Below are 16,830 nucleotides of genomic sequence, written 5' to 3' on the forward strand. Positions count from 1 at the left end.
TCATCAACGGGCTGCTTACAATCCTTTCCTTTTAGGGTGCTTTCCCCCACCATGAACTGGCATTGCCAGGAATGACCACAGAGCCGTGCGCGTGCGTGTGTGTGTGCGTGTGTGACTCTGTGTTTGTGCCTCTGAGGCCACGGCAATCAGGGACTGCAGGTTGTTTCACAGCTGATGTTTCCATTTTCCCCCTCTTGTAACAGACAAATGCTTTCCCACAGTCCCCACTTACAAACGGCTGTAAGCCACACACACGCACACACACATGCACGCATACACAGTTTGACCCTGAGGCGTACATGGCATTGCCAGATATTATTGGATGCTTCTATAAAAAGACAGAGCCTTTGCTTTGTGTCCACAGCGGTTGTGGTTTGGCTGAACAGTAGCATATTGTCGTCCTCCATCAGCCGGGCCTGTGAGATCAGAGGGATGGGAGCTGCATTTGCTGCACAGAACATTTTCATGAGGCTTCTAATGATGTTGCTATCAAAGCTCCGGGAGAGGACGCCACACGCTAGCCATGTCTTCCACGCTCTTCATTTCTTGGAGCAACCCTATATGCGCTAAATATGACGCGCTTAAAGGATGGAATGAAAGCATCCGAGCTGGGAGCTAGTGGACAGCAGGGGAGTGGGTATGTGCAGACAGCTATCGCTGCTCTCAATTAATTTGATATAGTCCAAATAGGACAATCATAAAGACCAATAACGGAGCCCCCTCCTTTATCGACACATGAAGGAACTGGAAAAAAAACCCCACAGAACGGTGGGAAAAAAATGTATGAGAGCAGTAATGAGAAAGACCGGGGTGTTTGCAATGGTGACGTTCGCTATGGCAACCCAGCATTGCTATGAAATCTATTAGAGACCCAAGAGGAATCGTTTAGGTTCTATTCACATGCTTGCACAATCTCTGCAGGCTTGATTGAATGACAAAAGATGCAGCTCACACCAATGATCTCACACGCACGCATGCACGTACGCACACACTTACATCGTGAGGGCACAATAATAGCTTCGTGTTTGCAATTCCTCAATCACAACATCTACCCTACTTAATTTCTTCCGTCTTTTTTTTCATATTGCTATGTGTCCCACCTTCTATGCATATATTCTTAAAAAAAAACAAAAAACAACCTACAAACACACCGGCTATGCTACATACATTAACGGGCCATCTCTTCTTTAACAAATAAGCCAAGCCTCAGAAATCTTAGCGCGAGGGGGTGGTGAGAGATGTGGTGTCAGAGCAAAAGACAGAAGACGGCTCAGGCGTTGTGGGAATATGGCTAATGGCGTGAGAGCAGTCATTTTTTTTGCAACTATCTCTTGTCAAACCTCTCCGGGGCCACTGCAAAAAACACATTAAGCCATTACAGACTCTTAGCATGGATTTCCTTCATGGGTCTGCCATTTACAAAAACCATCAGCACTTATAACACGGTGGTGTGGAGTCCACTGAAATTTGCTCCGGGCTGTGGTTATTGTGATCTTGAAGAATTATCATTAATGAAATACATTAAGAGGCAATAAAATGGGGACTGGCATGGTCAGTTACAAAACTGAACTGAAGTGGACAGAGTGGACGAGTTTATGCTACAGGCGAACACCTGAGGGAAGTAAGGGGAGATCTGAGCACATTTCTAGTCTTTATGCTAATGACTGATTTTTAATGGATTTCTGTGATAATATCTTACTGCACACACAGCAGACACGAGCATAAGCCTCCGAGCGTCTGTGATGCACAGAGCCAACATCCTATCTCTCCTTCTTTCTTACTGCCAGTCACTGTCACCAAACTTCAAGATGGAGCTGCCAGTTTCTTAGAGGCTTTGGGTACCTGCCCATCATGCAGCCAACATTAAAGGCAAATTATGACACTCGTGGACGAATGTCCTTTATTCAATGGACTGAAAACACAATGCAGGGCAAATTTCCAACCACAGCGAGCTAATTTTACAGCCTCTGCAGCGGCAAATGACAGCAAAGGTGGTTGACTGTGTGACTGAATGAGCAAGATTGTCCTTTCAAGGATTCCACAAGCATCTGGAGAGCTTTTCAGATCACTTATCTGGCCTTCACAATAGCAGCCACAGCCTTAAGTGTGCGCCGAACGTCTGCGGCGCTTCTCTCCGTGGCTTCATACGGGGTGTGCTGCTCCAGCCTCATCGCACTGGCAACCGTCTGACATCCTCACAGTCTGACAAACGTACATTGTAAACAACACTCAGACTTTTATGCCCAGTCTGAAATGTTCATCTGAGCCAAATGTGTCAGTATCAGCGCCACAAATTAAAACTTATTTATGCATCTCAACATTCCCAGCCGTGCAAAGAGGGAAAAGAATTAATTTAATCCTTTTAACTGATCTTTTATAAAAGCTCCTTTTCTCTCAGCTTCCCCATTTCTCTGTCATTCTTTCCATGAATTCAACCAGGAAAGAGGAAGCGCCAGTGCATGGGAAATAAAACAGAGAAAGCGTCTGTGGGCATGTCTGCATTCACGGGTGTGTGTTTTGACAGGAAGGACCTGGTGGCCACTCGCTCCTGCAGATATGCACACTCGGCCAAAGTGCAGCGCACAACAAGGTGAGTGTTATGGGAAAATACACACCTCGTGCACACCCTTCTCGCAACACACCGGCCAGAGAGCCGAAGGGTCGAGAAGACAGTCGCAACCGCTGGCAAATTCAAGCACAAGAATGACAGTTGACAGTTTTCCTAATTTAATTCACACCCTGAACACTCGAATATGAAAGATGAATATGATCAGACCTGTTAGCACGGATATGTCGCGATCATCTCATTAAATTATAGCTCAAAACATCACTTATGGTACCACAGGAGCCTATGAAAACATTTGGCTTGACATCAGGAGAGATTAAATCCCAGTTTAGTCAATTCTTTCCAACATAGGTGTAAAGTTTTCAGTAGATAAGAACCATATCTATATTCAAAAGAGATTTCAGCGAGGGGGATTCCTGCAGTTGTCAGGTGTGCAACAAATGTCAAAGTCCCTTTTGAAAGCTCATTTGCGCTGTGCTCAGGATTACAAGAAGGAAGCGTTGCTGTGTTGTTATGGGGGAGGCTCGGTGCAGCTTGTTTGAAGGCTGCTATTACTGGGCAGTGGCGCGCAATCAATTTTAATCAAGGTCATTTCACTTTGGACTGATAAAAGAGAGGCGAGATCGGGGTTCAAACGGTGCCGCGTTGTGACAGCGTGGCCATCAGGGCGCTGTGGCTGAAACCCAGCGTTTGCGCTTGTCTTCTGATTCACAATGTTTAATTTGATGTAATGTACACGCCTTCGCACGCCGGAGACTGGCCGGGCGTGCACGGACGCACACGCTGGAGATGCGGGAATGTAAACACAGCACGCCAGTCTCTTATGGCTGCTGGGTCCCTTTATACAATTAAGCGGTGCCCCAGACCGCCTGTCACGGTGCGGGCTCCGCTGATTAATCTATAGGCTACTGTTGCACGAGCACAAAGATTGTGTAATACACCTTGTGGCATAGTGGTAACTGGTGACACCTCGCAAATGGGGAAACAAGAACATCAGTTTTACTTACATCATCCCATTTCATAAATTTGTTCCCCCTTCTCAGGCTCTCCGGAACGGACACCGGCTTGAGCTGCAGCGCATGAACTCCAGGCTGTGCCCCTGCCATGGACTCCACTCTTCTCGACGCACGGCGGGACTGGGAATGAGTCACTTCCCTCTCTTCTGTTCCCAAGTATCCTCCGCTCCGGTTGTATTTTGCTCTAAAGCAGGCTGACGGAAGCCCACTACTGCTGCCAGAATGTCATACCCGCAGTGACGGCAGCAGTGGCGCGTCTCGGCTTTGGAGAGCGGTGGAGGCAGACGCAAGCGCAGCGGACCGGAGGCACCAGACTGCTGACTGACTGACTGAGCGACATGCAGCCGCGGCGAAGACGACAGGAGAAAGAGAGAAAGAAAGGGACTGACAGAGGGGTAGTCTAGTTTCAAAGAGTAGAATTCTCGGGACACAAGGGACGGGATCGATACTTGAAGCGGTGTAGCGCCGCCGTGTGATGGACGTGGACCCTGCTGGAAGGAGCGAGGTCGCGCAACTTTCACGTCTTGGAAATTGTTCTCAATGCATTTTGCTACTTTGCAGCGACATTTTGGGCCAAGCTGCAATGTGGCAATTTTATTCAGTTAGATCTGATAATTCAGGTCATTTTTGCCAAGTTTCCCCATCAAATTAGCGTTTTTAAGGAGGGCACCAAATTTAGGAGCTCTGTGACCAAAGGAATTCCGTTTATAATATCCAGCAATTCATTTTAAACAGGCTCAAAGCTGGATTTATATATATAAATGAAAAACATAAACATGCCCATTGGACTTTCCCCATGTGAAGGAGGATGCACATATTACATGACAAGCTTTGATGCCTAATCTAATGTAACAAGTGACTTATGGTCGTAGGTTTTTAAAATAAAGCAAATGGTTTAAATATTGTGCTTGAGAGCAACAAGGAACAAGTCTTTAGTGTTTCTAAAATAAAGATAAATGTATGGTAACCCACAACAGAATGTAACATTTTTCATTTAAATGACTGTTGAGATGAGAACAGATCCATCAGTCCAATTAAAGAATTCAAAGATATGGCACGCTTAAAGGTCCAACATTTCAGTGAGTCAGTACTTTGTCACCCCCTCTGGGATGTTTTTTTCAGACTAACTTAACGCTCCTTTCTCAATAAAAGACAGAACCCTTTGGGCCTGAACCACCCACACCCTTTATTTCCTGCCTTTTCCAAAAAAAGACAGCACGGCTTCTCCCAGCAAGTTCCCCTGTTGTGTCTCTGCGGTCCGTCGCTGGGCACCGCTGAGGTCCAGACATGTCAAAGCAGTCTTCCTGGCACTCTTCATGCAGTCGTAACACTAGTCTGACTGTGTCATTACTGACTGATCCACAATGGCGGGCCCTGACTGGTGTCATTGCTGGGCGACGGCCCGGGGAAATAGGCAAGAGCAGGAGAGGGTGAGAATAAAAGGCAACAGTAACCGACTCAGTTTGGATTTATTGGGGTAGTTTTATTTTGGTTAGACAAGATTCCATAGTAAAAGCATTTGACTCTCAATGTACAAAATTTTCATTTTTAAAATGATCCTGGTTGGACAAGTTGATTTCCATCATCCTTCATCTTATCAGCCCTGAGCTGAATCATCTGTTAAATCTGCTACAGCGCTCTCAAATGAAAGCCCTTATGTAAAGGAATATAATTGGAACGTCACTGAATGAAAGAGTTTCCCTACAGCGCTTTCGCTGAGCTTTTAACATGAGCTCATCCGAGCTGACAGTGCACGTTAGCGCTGCGTCTTCCAATTTACTGAAAGAAACAAGTGTGTCATAGTGATCGGTGATGCATGAGGTAGATTTGAAGCTTGAGCTTTATATGTATTTAATAGCGTCTGTCGGGAGCCATGACGCGTCGCACGCTGTGTTTTACAGTGATAGATGGAGCTCACATTTTAGAGCCAATACCAGCAAGATGCTTCAGCCTAAGCATGGACAGTGGGGTTCCCCACCTGATTAGCCTACCCACCTTCTTTGGCACTTAGCATTAACACTTTGATTAGGTGTGCACCAACTAACTTCACAAGTTTAATTAATTGAATGTTTTATATCAGGAGATCCATTTACAGGATGAATGACCCTTATGTATATTTAATCTGAGGCTAGAGTACACCCCAAGTACGGTCTGATAGGCTGTATCGTATACCAACCCTCTTCTACTGCTCTTCCCTTAACAGAGATGCAAGGTGGGCCGAGCCTGTCCCAGCTTCCTTTGGTACATTTAGGACAAACACTCACATTCACCTTAGGTCATGTTAGAAAGAGCACTTCCTGTCCCCTAAATGTATGGTTTTGGACTGTGGAAGGAAGCTGGAATATCCAGAGAGACCACATGCAGACATGGGGAGAACATGTTAACTCCAAAAACACCTGGGACCAGCAGGATTAGAACCTGTTCTGAAGCGGCAGCGCGAACCCCTGCGCCACTGTGCTGCCCAAGTAAGTAAACAGCCACACTTCCTGTTTTACACATGCAGTGCCACGAAATGTCAAAGATGCATGCGCTGCCAACTTGTGTCTTAGCCATGTGACTGTATTGGCATCCAGATTTGGCATTCAGGCGTCTGGAAGCCCCACAAACCCTGTGTGAACAACGGGCATCTCGCCAATTGCTTTTATAGCAGTTTGTACCGAGTTTGTGTTAGATTCTTTTCCTCAGTGATCTTTGACGTGGCAAAAACCATCGCTCAACTGGTCAAAACAGCAGAATTGAGCTAAAGGAGAAACAAACCCCCACACACATGCAAACATTACCTTTCATGCTGTTGCTACATTCATCAGATATCAGTTGGAAGAAGAGGTGTTCCCAAATTTAGTCAATCTATCCTAAACGAGTTCAACTTATATTTCCCCACAGAAACTGTACTGATGTGTTCAAGATTCCATAGACAGCTTGATAGATAACAAAAGTGTCTTCCAGCAAACCGCTGTAAAATGCGCATCATGAGTAGGTTTTTGACAGGTTGCTTTTCAGAGAGAAAATAGTTATTTTCACGATCAAGGGTGAATCAGTGTTCGACTGTCTCTCTGCTGGTGAAGGACTTTTCTGCATTCAAGGCAAGACATAGAGTAGCTTTCAAGATCGGAAGGTCAACGCCGCCGTCATTTACAGGCTGAATTTTTTAAACCACACTTTTATGACCCTGATATCGACCTGCAACCAGGCGGAAAGGTGGCCTGCTTAATAAATTGCGACATGGTTAATTAAAAACAGCCAGTTTTTCTGAAAGAACACGTTGCATATTATTGGTGCTGAGGCTCTCATCGTTGATAAAGTCGGCTGTCACACAAGCTCCTCCTTTCATGCTGCAATACAGGTTATGGTGAAGTATTCCATAATTAATAGGAACATAATTATTTCATGAGCAGTTTAGGTTAATTTCTTACTGAGGCCAAATAAGTTTTAATTTATTGTAAAATGTAAATCATTTTCCTGAAAGAATCATTGTTTCTGAACTAATTAACTGACCTTTCAGATATGATAACGGCATCTAGAGTCTATTAATTTAAAAACAATAATATGTTATTGCCTGCATTGGCCGTCCACGAGTCTCATCCTACAAACTTAAAGACTGTCCATTAGCGGCACCTAGTGGTTATCTACTGTTTGTGCACTTTGTAAAATCGAGCGCTTAACGCTTCTTGGTAGAAACTTCAAAATTAACAAGATTTATTCATTGACTGATGGAGAGTAAAGTAATTTTTTTTTTAAAAACAACAATCATTGTTTTCTTAAGTTGCCAAGAAAGCTAATTTGAATGTAACTTTCTGCGTATCACAAATAAAAATCAAACATTTTGGTCTAAAACTCAAATATTTATCAAGTCATTGGGCAATTTTCAGAAGGAAAAAACAGCTAAGTTGAACAGATCATATTTACATTTTACAGGTCACAATTATATTTAATGGTCAGTCCAGACATCCATATACTTTATGCCTGCCTCAGAAATGACATCAACCACAGCCTCACAGTATCTGTATCTGCCCGTGTGGTAAAATGACTAATGTTTAAAATAATCTAAGCTGTCAGCCCAAAATTCTGTAATTACAGGATAGACAACATTCACACTTCAGTGGCTATAAATTAACTATAACTAAAACGATTTTATGGGCTAAAAAGCAGTAACTTCCTGTTTCTCTGGTGTGGTTTGGGACCAATTTAAAAGTTGCCTTTGACGATTAATTGGGCTGTGTATTCCTAAAGCATCTGGTGCTTGAAAAAAACAACAACTCTTTTTTACACATGGTAAGCAGCTGTTCATCAACAAATAGAGAGAGAGTGATTAAATCCAGTTAGCATCCACCTGTGCACTCCCCCCAAAAATCTGTGCTATTTATGTTACCATGGTCTGTTGACTTCTGTAATATTGAGCCATCAAGCTTGAAATTCCAAATGGCTTCGGTTCAAAGAGTTCCTCCACCACTCATACTTACAAAGTACTCAGTAAGTACTGGCAGGCCTAACTACTACTTAGTGAATACGAGCTCTTCAAAGACACCAGGGATGTGGGTTTTGCCTATAAAAAGACCAAAGCCTTACTGGGACTTGCGGGACTCTAATGGGACAGTGCACCACATGCACCAACAGGGAGTGCTGTGGCATAACATTGTACGTCCCTGGTGACTCTCCTCTGCTTGTGATTAGCAATAATCCTTCTCTCAAGGTTCAGGAACTTCATTGTCCATTCAATCCAAATTCCTGGTTACTAACATAACAGGGAACATGTGCAGTGAAAAACGATATGTTAAAAACTTAACAGCTTGCAGAGGGGCCCGTGGTTCAGGTCAAATTATGAGTTTAAAGGAAAGTGCTGGAGCTTTTTTCGTTCCCCCGGCTCAACTGTACTGGCACAAAATGTTATGTTTGTCTTTTTAAAATATTATTCACACCTGGAGAGCTGCATCGACCTTGTGGGGGAGACGGAGTCAGCTTTAATATGCTTCATTCTTGCCCCGTTTCTGCTCGTAACCAAACACCTCTACTATTTCTTTTGTCTTATCTGAGATTGAAGAGGAGAAAAAAAAAACTGGCAGGTGTCCTTCCCCTTGGGGAAACAAAGATCAGACATGAGGAAAGAAGAGAGTGGGAATTGAAATAAAAGGAAGAACCCACGCATGCATGCAGGGATACGTCCAACCAAGGGAGCACAGACGCGTACATGTAAAAGGCTACAGCTTGACACATATGTCTGAGAGTGTGTTGCAAGATCACACAGGCAGCGCTGTTACAGGCAGTGTAAACATGTCTGAAGGTGTGTTTTAAATACTCATTACAGAGGACTGGGTTAGCTCTGGGAGAGACTCGGAGAGAAAACAAACAAACCCCACAGGGTGTTTGAGAGGGGTGGTAAAGGGAGCGAGGGTGGGGGGTGGGGGTGGGGGGTTCTCCCGGTGTAATTCAAGTTCAATAACTGACCTTTCACCTCAGCCTAACTCAGGTTTCACAGTTCTGTTGAGACAGATTACATGTGCAGTTACCTCACAGCTGTGGATACTATACACCTCCACAGAAGCTCTCTCAAAACACCAAAAGGTCAGTTTGGAATGTCAATAATCAACCAAGTATTATTGAATATCAAATGGCAACACAGATGACAGGATCCTAATCCAAGCACCTTTTGGTATGATGTAAAGAAACCAGGACCACACAGAGCCCTTTCACCGCCAGGAAGTAGGAGACATCATTCACCTGCGTGGCCACAGCTGGGCCAGTTTCGCTCAGAAAGAACCTCATTACCTGCACGTCAGAATGATCAGAGAAAGAAAACACAACCACGTCAAACCAGCGGGAAACACTGGTGACTGCTCAGTTTACACCTTTATGCAGATGTGGAAGACTGTTTATGTTTTGGTAGTCAGACTGCCACCCTTTTACGCAAGTTTCTGTATGGTAAAAATACTTGCATGCAAGCTAATGCTAAATACAAACAGGATGGGGGAAATTTTCTTAAACTAACAGACAGCAAGCAAACAGAACTACTTCCTCTACTAATTTATATCCAGCAACCGAGTCCGGATTTTGCATGTTCCAGAAGAGGCCTGGGGAAGGGCGGCAGATGCCATGCTGTGGCCACAGACTTAAAAATGGTTTATATCCCATGCTACGTTAGCATAACCACGGTCACATGTTTGAGGGAGAGACTGAGAAAATGAAGAGGAAAGAGAGATGTAGCTACTGAAATCATTTTCACGGAGCAGCGCCCCAAAAGAACAACACATGACAGTGCCAGAAAATGCTTGGCCAAAGTTGATTGGATTCCTTCTGACCACATCATTTCCAACTATGTATTGCTTTAGTTAAGAGACATCTGCGCCCCGGGCATCTTTTCCTTCTACTGTCTAGCGCAACAGTAGGTGGGGCTGCAGGTCTGTTACACTACAACAGAAGTGATAGAGGCTTTGTTCAATCCTTCCTCCCAATAATTCTCTATCCTTTTCTTTCCTGTCCCTTTGGGCTCAATATCTATGGATTGGTAAAGACCAACATGGAATGGGGGAGTTGACCAGCATATCGAGTGTCAAGGTCTCGTCAGAAAGACCCTAAATTTGCATCATTACAGCTCATCCTCTAGGGAAATGCTGGGGCTAATTCAAACCATCTATGTGCAGTTGGAAAGGAAGACTGGGCTCTTTTTCTGAGAGGAATAAAACAGAGAAAGCATGTTTTATATCTGTTCAGCCAATTATTCCTTTCTGTATTGAATTCCCTCTATAATAATTCTGATTGTCATTTAACTTCAACATCTTGAGAAAGTGAGAGATCATAATGTTGAATTGAAAAGCAGGATTTATTAGACTGCTTCACCCCCTAAAGCGCCTTTACAGTTAGCTGTGATCTACCAATCAGCAACGTACAAAGGGTCCATTGTTCGTGGCTCACTGTGGCACAGCTCCAGAGAGGGTACAAACTTCTGTCTGCCCTGATAATGATCTGAAGCTAAAGCCCTTCTCCCAATTCCTACATGCAGAAACAACCCAGTGCTGACTAAACCTAGGCTGCACTAAGATGCTGATCTAAGGTCAGTTCTGTGCCCCACAAATGGTTTTAAATGGAGGATTAGTTGGGGTTAAGATGGTCACAGGTCCATGCCTCAGGCCAGCTGTGGAGTTAGGGATCAGCCTTTGTGCTGTGGTAGAGCTTTTTTTCCCCCTTCAAGTGGGTCTAAATCCTTTTAAGAAAGAAAATGTTGATGTTTACATCCTAGCTGTGACCCCGTCTTGGCCTCCTCGTGCGAGCATTCCTGCCATAGCTGTGACATCTAGCTAAGCTTGAGGACACCAGAGGGTTAGTGGAAACAAGACATAATCACAGCCACAGGGTACCTCCATGGTAACAAAGCAAAGCCTGAGCCCCTATGTGTTTGTACGTTCATGCATCTATGCATTTATACGCGCCTGTTGTGTCTGGGTTTGGATTTTAGGGGGATGAAAAGGAACCCAAATGCTGTCACAGAGCTTCACACAGAGTGCAGCACTTTAACATGTTACCTATTTCAGAGATTTTTGCTCCAATGATGACAGAAATAGTGGTCTTAGTGGTCATAGAGTACCATTAACATTTCCCCCCTGAATGTCTTGGACCTTAGTCTTGTTCTGTTGCAAGATGGTGCTGGGTGCGAAGCAGGGCTCTGGCTGTGGACTGCTGAGTCCGAGAAGATCAGAGTCAAAACAGGTCAACCACGTCCAGCTAAACAAACACGCCTTATCAAAGAGGAAATTTCCTGTCCAATCTGCAAGTTTTCACTTCACAGCTGGTGTACATTTGGAATGCCGTTGCATCTGCTGTGGCCATCTCCATGATGATAGAACTCAAGACAGTCAATATAGGTATCCTCAGTTATTTTAATGTTTAAAGACTGCTGCTAAGAACTGTACTCGTGTGTTTTGGTGGTACGCTCACCTTGCATGCAAAACTACACCCAGGAGACAGACTTCTTGCATCTGTTTCACGCAGCAGCGAGGGTTTAAGTCTAAAGCCAGACGGTTCAAATTGCTCCGCGGCCATAATTCCTCCATCCTCTGTCTCAATTACCTGTCACCTCAGCAGACAAAGGGCAGACTATGCAGGGTTATTTTTTATGCACGTATGTATACTTACACACACACACAGCCCACACATACACACGTACGGACGGACGCTCCCGCACACACTGACGATGATACGATAGTTCTTTGGGTTGCTAGGTGCTATTGTAATTTACGGCTGGATAGGGTTGCAGGCTTAGCAGTGCATCAGTGACTTGGTACCAGCTGATGAGGGTTTACTGACAGGAGTTTAGTCCGGTGACTCATATATTTTACATAATATGTGTCTGGAAAACACACCAGCAATTAATAGTTATGCAGAATAAAGTATTCTATATTTGTCAACACAGATCCTTTTTTTCCCCTTTGCTGTCAATTATTGTGCATCATAGATTGTTTATGGCCCAACAGCTATTTTTATGGAACACACTTCAGAAGAATTGTTGGCTTAACCTGACGTTTCAGGGTGTGCGAGCCATTTTTCCCCGAAATCGGAAAAATGTCTCCTGATTGCTTCCAAAGCCTCGTGTTTGCGATGTTTCCCTGCGTAGAGCAGTTACCGAGCGCGGGTGGAGCATGTGCATCTGTCAGTGCGTGTTTATTAATACGTGCGCATATGTGTGCTACATATGCGCATCGTGAGGTCGGCCTTCCCCCTCCACACTACAGAGATTTTTCATCACATGAAAGCCAACAGGGGGTGGTATGCATGCAGGGCGAGTCGATTCCATCTGCCCTGTCCACTTAAATTAGTGGGGCCTCGCATCCAGCAGCATCTGGTTCCAATATGGAGCCAGGCGGAAGGGTGGGTGCCTCACTGTGCGGCGGAAAATACAGCCTACTGTACCTTTAAATAGCCCTCAGGAGGCTAGGGACGGATGCTGGCCCTGTTGCCCTATCCCAAGACTCTTTGTATCTGGTCTAACACTTCTTCCCTTGAAAAGAGCACAAATGTACAATTAGGTAGGAATGCCTGTAATGCTGTTTTCCAAGCCCATGTTCATAGCGCTGTCGCGAGGTTACATACTGTCAACCTCTTGCTCTCTTCTGGAGTAAGTATAGCCAGACCGTCCCTGAGCTGGGTCTCAGTACCAGTCCACGGTTGGGTTAGCTTTGTTCTGGTTTCGGCTGCAGTTTGCAGGGCCAGGCCAGTGTCACCTCCCTTGTGTGGCACAATGTCCGTAAAGATCCCTCCTACTTCTCTGCTTCTGTCCCTGAACACAAGGCACTTCAGCGCTTACCCATAATTCAAAGGTTTCCATCTCGACCATAATTCACACTACACTCTAACTAAAGGGGCAGTCTGTAACTACTGTGATTGCATGTTTGTCAAACGAATTGTCAGTGCGACAGACTTAAGAGGAGGAAGAGAAGAAGAAGCAAAAACATGATGACACACACATACACAGCTCAGCAGAATGGCATGATCCTGTATCATTAACACGACGAAAAAAATTAACGACACAAGGAAATGCAATAAGTACACATCTATGATTTACAGTCTACACATGAGACCTGCTGCCCGTAAAGCTTGCACTCAATTCAGTGATTAAACTGGTCGGATCATCTGCAACAGAACAGTGCCATTGTTAACCCCCCTTGGGGATTAACCTTATATATGCATTTTTAAATAATCTGAGGGAACACATGCAAAACAGCATCAGACCGTTGTGAAAATTAATTCACAACAAGAAGATGACCATAGCAGGAGCGACAAATCTTTAGATATTGAGAACATTATTCAATGAAATATTCAGAAGACCCTCTGGAGGCATTTCTTTGGATCTCTGGATCTGTGTTTGCCCTAGCTGTGAGGGAGGAAAGCCTCCTGTAAGAAACACAGTGGGATCAGATAAGACTGATGACAAGGCAGAAAGAATCGATGACAAACTTTTGACAGTCTTGGCCCGTCTCTCCAGAACAAGCCCCCCCGCTGACATATAGATCACAGTGAGCCTCCTGTCTGATACTTGTAAAATATGTGAATGGTTAGCCTGACAGATCAGAGGGGAGCAATGCTGTCAGTTTAAAACATGCACACAGCGCTGTCACTGTTATTGTTGCAAAACGGCATCTGATGTGTTTGAGAGCTCAGCTCAGCTCCCCTTCACAAAATGAGATCAAACGTGGGAGATCCTCTTAATCATGAAATAACAAGGGAATATTTTACGCCTAAACAGCCCTCCAAATGTGGACAACCCCCCCTCGGCACCCAAGCAAGTGCTAACAACCAGGTAATTTTATTAAGTTGTGACTTCCCTTTTTCCCCTTCTTTACATCAGCAGTTCAGAGGTCAAGAGGATCTGTCAGCAGTGACAGAGAGGATTATGGGTGTAGGCATTCCATTGGCAGTTATTACTGCCCTCAGTCAGCACCCCGTCCTCTCTCCCCTCCTTTTCTCTCATCCTCTGTCTTTTTGTCTTTTCTCCCCTCTTGTCCTCTGACAGACTAAGAAGCAATTAGTGTCACATTAGTGGTATCCAGGGTTCCTATTCCTGTTAAAGCTGCAGCTGCTCTTCATCTATATCTATATCTATCTATATCTATATCTATGTCTATGTCTATGTCTATGTATATGTATATATGTATGCAAACACACACGCGCACGCACGTACAATAAAGTCTCTCCTCAGGCATTTGTCCTCTCTTAAAATCACCCATACTGTACGAAAAGTGAAAAGAGTATGAGTGGCAATGTAGGGTTTGGACCCCACCACTAGAACCCCAGCCCAGTAAGATTCTTCACATTCCAGCCCATACTGGAGCTGGAGCTGGTAATAGATCTGAGCAGGCCTGCTGGGCTCAGCTCATTGTGGTCTGTCCGCTCTTCCTCGGTTTTCAGCCTTGGAAGGAGCCGGTGTTTTTTTTGTTGCCGGACACCATCCTGAGAATAACCTCAGGTACTGACTTTCCCTCCTTCTGTAATCTAAAAAAGAAGACATGAATACATTTCTTGTCTTTCATTCTGAAAATTCCTCTTGTTTCCCCTCATGCAACTGGAATGGGATAGTGGGAGTTTACATCACGGCAGAGAGGGGCCCGGTCTTTTTGACAGTAATGCAAGGGACACTTGTTTACCTAACCTTATAGGCCAGAGTAGTTTAGCAGGGAATGAATGACTTCATTTTTAGGGTTTAAATTAAAGGGTTCCTCCTCTCTTGAACTTAAAACAGATTTGTGCATGCTTTGGAATGAACAAAGTGCTCACTCACAAAGTGCACGGACCATTCTGCTCTGGCTGTAACTATCAAACATAAATGAGGTTCAGGACCATGGCGAGGCCAAAAATTTTATATAATGCAAATCTACAATCTGTGTATAATTACAGATCTTTAATGTCTTGGATAAAACTATTGTTTGATACATCTTGTTCAAAAAACACATCTTTGATTTCTCCTGACAGTCAGTTACTTCAACGGTTATCGGGCTATGCCATATTTAAGGGAAATTGTTACCTTATGTGCCTTAAAGGGGAAAAAAACCACTAGGTTTTTGAATGGGACCTTTTAAAAGGGAGGCAGTGTTTCATTTAGTGTTGGTGGTCATTTTGGCACTGTGATTCACCACCAAGGAGCCTTGGAAGCTCACACGTGGCTTCAAGGCCTGCTGTGGCGGTGATCACGTCCTTTGGAGATGCCTGGACAACACAAATTAGAGCCTATCTCTCCTCCTCTTCCCCCACACTGAAATGTTCAGCCTATTGGAGCACGATCTCTCTGACTCCTTTCATGCAACGTGCTCCAAAGGAGAATTGATTAAAGGCCCTTTTAAGTGACTTCCTTTTCAGAGCTATTATTTCGCAATAACCAAAGGAGAGTAGATTGAGATCAGCGGTGTAATCTGTTGTTTCCCTGTCCTCCTTATTGGTGTTTTTGTTCGGGGCTAGCAAAAGAGCTCACCCCATTTTTCCTGTCAGTCATCGGGTTGTAATACTGGGGCTCATGGCTGTAACTTTAGACCGCTCAAGCACTCACGCAGAGGCCATTTTCAGAGGACAGAGTGAAACAAGTCAGTCTCTAAACCCTCTGACAAATAACTCATGCCACAAAGAACCTGTAACTCTGCCGCTGGAGGAAAAATGCTTTGAAGCTGCAGTAGAAAGGAGGGCTTCTTCACTGCAGCCAGCGCAGCGCTGGGTGCAGCAGCAGAGTTCCGAACACAGAGGAGGTAATAGCATCTTTCAGAAGAAAACATGCCCTTGAACTCTTCATCCCACAATAGAAATGTTCCCTCCGTCAAAGGTTGGTGGGAACGATTGTTGACAAGGATTTTTCCTGTCGCTGTAGTATAAAGAAAAAGTGTTGGGTAGGGCAACATGTCCTGGCACCCTGGTGCCAAATTGAGTTGAAAATCAAGTTTATTCATCAAAACACGGAGCAGATGGGTAGACGAAATGAAAAGGTCCCTCCATTCTGTGTAAGCAGAAACACCTACAGTGTCTGTCTTACTCTGAGCTCCTATCGCAACACGCCATCTCGCCCCAACTTCAAACATTCCTGTAAACACCGACTTGTATCTCACCTTTGAATCTGTGTGGGTAAATGCCACCCATTCTTGTTTCGCTTAGGTGTAGATCAGCTACCTCCGGACGGTTGTTTCTTCCGTGGCCATGCATCACAGCTCCTCTCAAGATGAAGCGCTTGGGGAGATGAAAAGCAGACACGCTGACTCTCTGAAGGGGAAACCCATTGTAAAGACCAGACCTTCAGGTGAGCAATGTGCAGCTATGATTCAACCAGGTGGTCTCGGGCGTCCTATCAAAACAGACATCTCGTACTGAGCGGCATCAAGATTACCTTAATGACTAATCTGATCACGCCGACATTTCATCTGTCGACACCAACATTGGTGGAGTTCTTTAGAGTTGTCATCTAGACAAGTAATAACAAGAGGTGTTGTGTCTCACTCTGTCGCCTTCCAGAGCGCAAGATGCCTGTTTCTCAGACAGTTAAAGTACAACACTTCTTTCAGATGTGACCAAGACACACTTTTATGTTTGGACGTTGATCTGTATCAGGGACATCAATCAAAGTTATTTGCTGATCTCTCAATAAGCCCCTTCGACGTCATTCTTCCTTCAAGCTGTTGTGGGCCAAGACAGATCCATAAACTGTCTCTGATAAACAGCACTTTTAGCAGGTAAGCCACCTCTAGGCCTTAAAATGCTCACTACCTACCTTCTTTTCACCCATTCTGA

The 16,830-nt window shown here is 44.6% G+C and overlaps 1 protein-coding gene across 2 annotated transcripts in view; it reads right to left on the bottom strand.

Moving 5' to 3' along the window:
- Positions 1 to 4,039, bottom strand: part of LOC130516591 (1-phosphatidylinositol 4,5-bisphosphate phosphodiesterase beta-1) — a 68,858-nt gene extending 64,819 nt beyond the window's left edge. The window contains exon 1 of one of the 2 annotated variants that reach the window (XR_008947529.1): positions 3,574 to 4,039. Coding sequence is in view for 1 of the 2 variants with exons in the window: in XM_057017753.1 (XP_056873733.1) it covers positions 3,574 to 3,672 (99 nt within the window). In the remaining variant the exon portion in view is untranslated. The remainder of the gene's footprint in view (positions 1 to 3,573) is intronic. The other variant, XM_057017753.1, reaches the window with a different exon arrangement.
- Positions 4,040 to 16,830: the final 12,791 nt, after the last annotated feature.

Source organism: Takifugu flavidus, chromosome 19, assembly GCF_003711565.1.
Source record: "Takifugu flavidus isolate HTHZ2018 chromosome 19, ASM371156v2, whole genome shotgun sequence".
In the NCBI taxonomy this organism is placed as follows: Eukaryota; Metazoa; Chordata; class Actinopteri; order Tetraodontiformes; family Tetraodontidae; genus Takifugu; species Takifugu flavidus.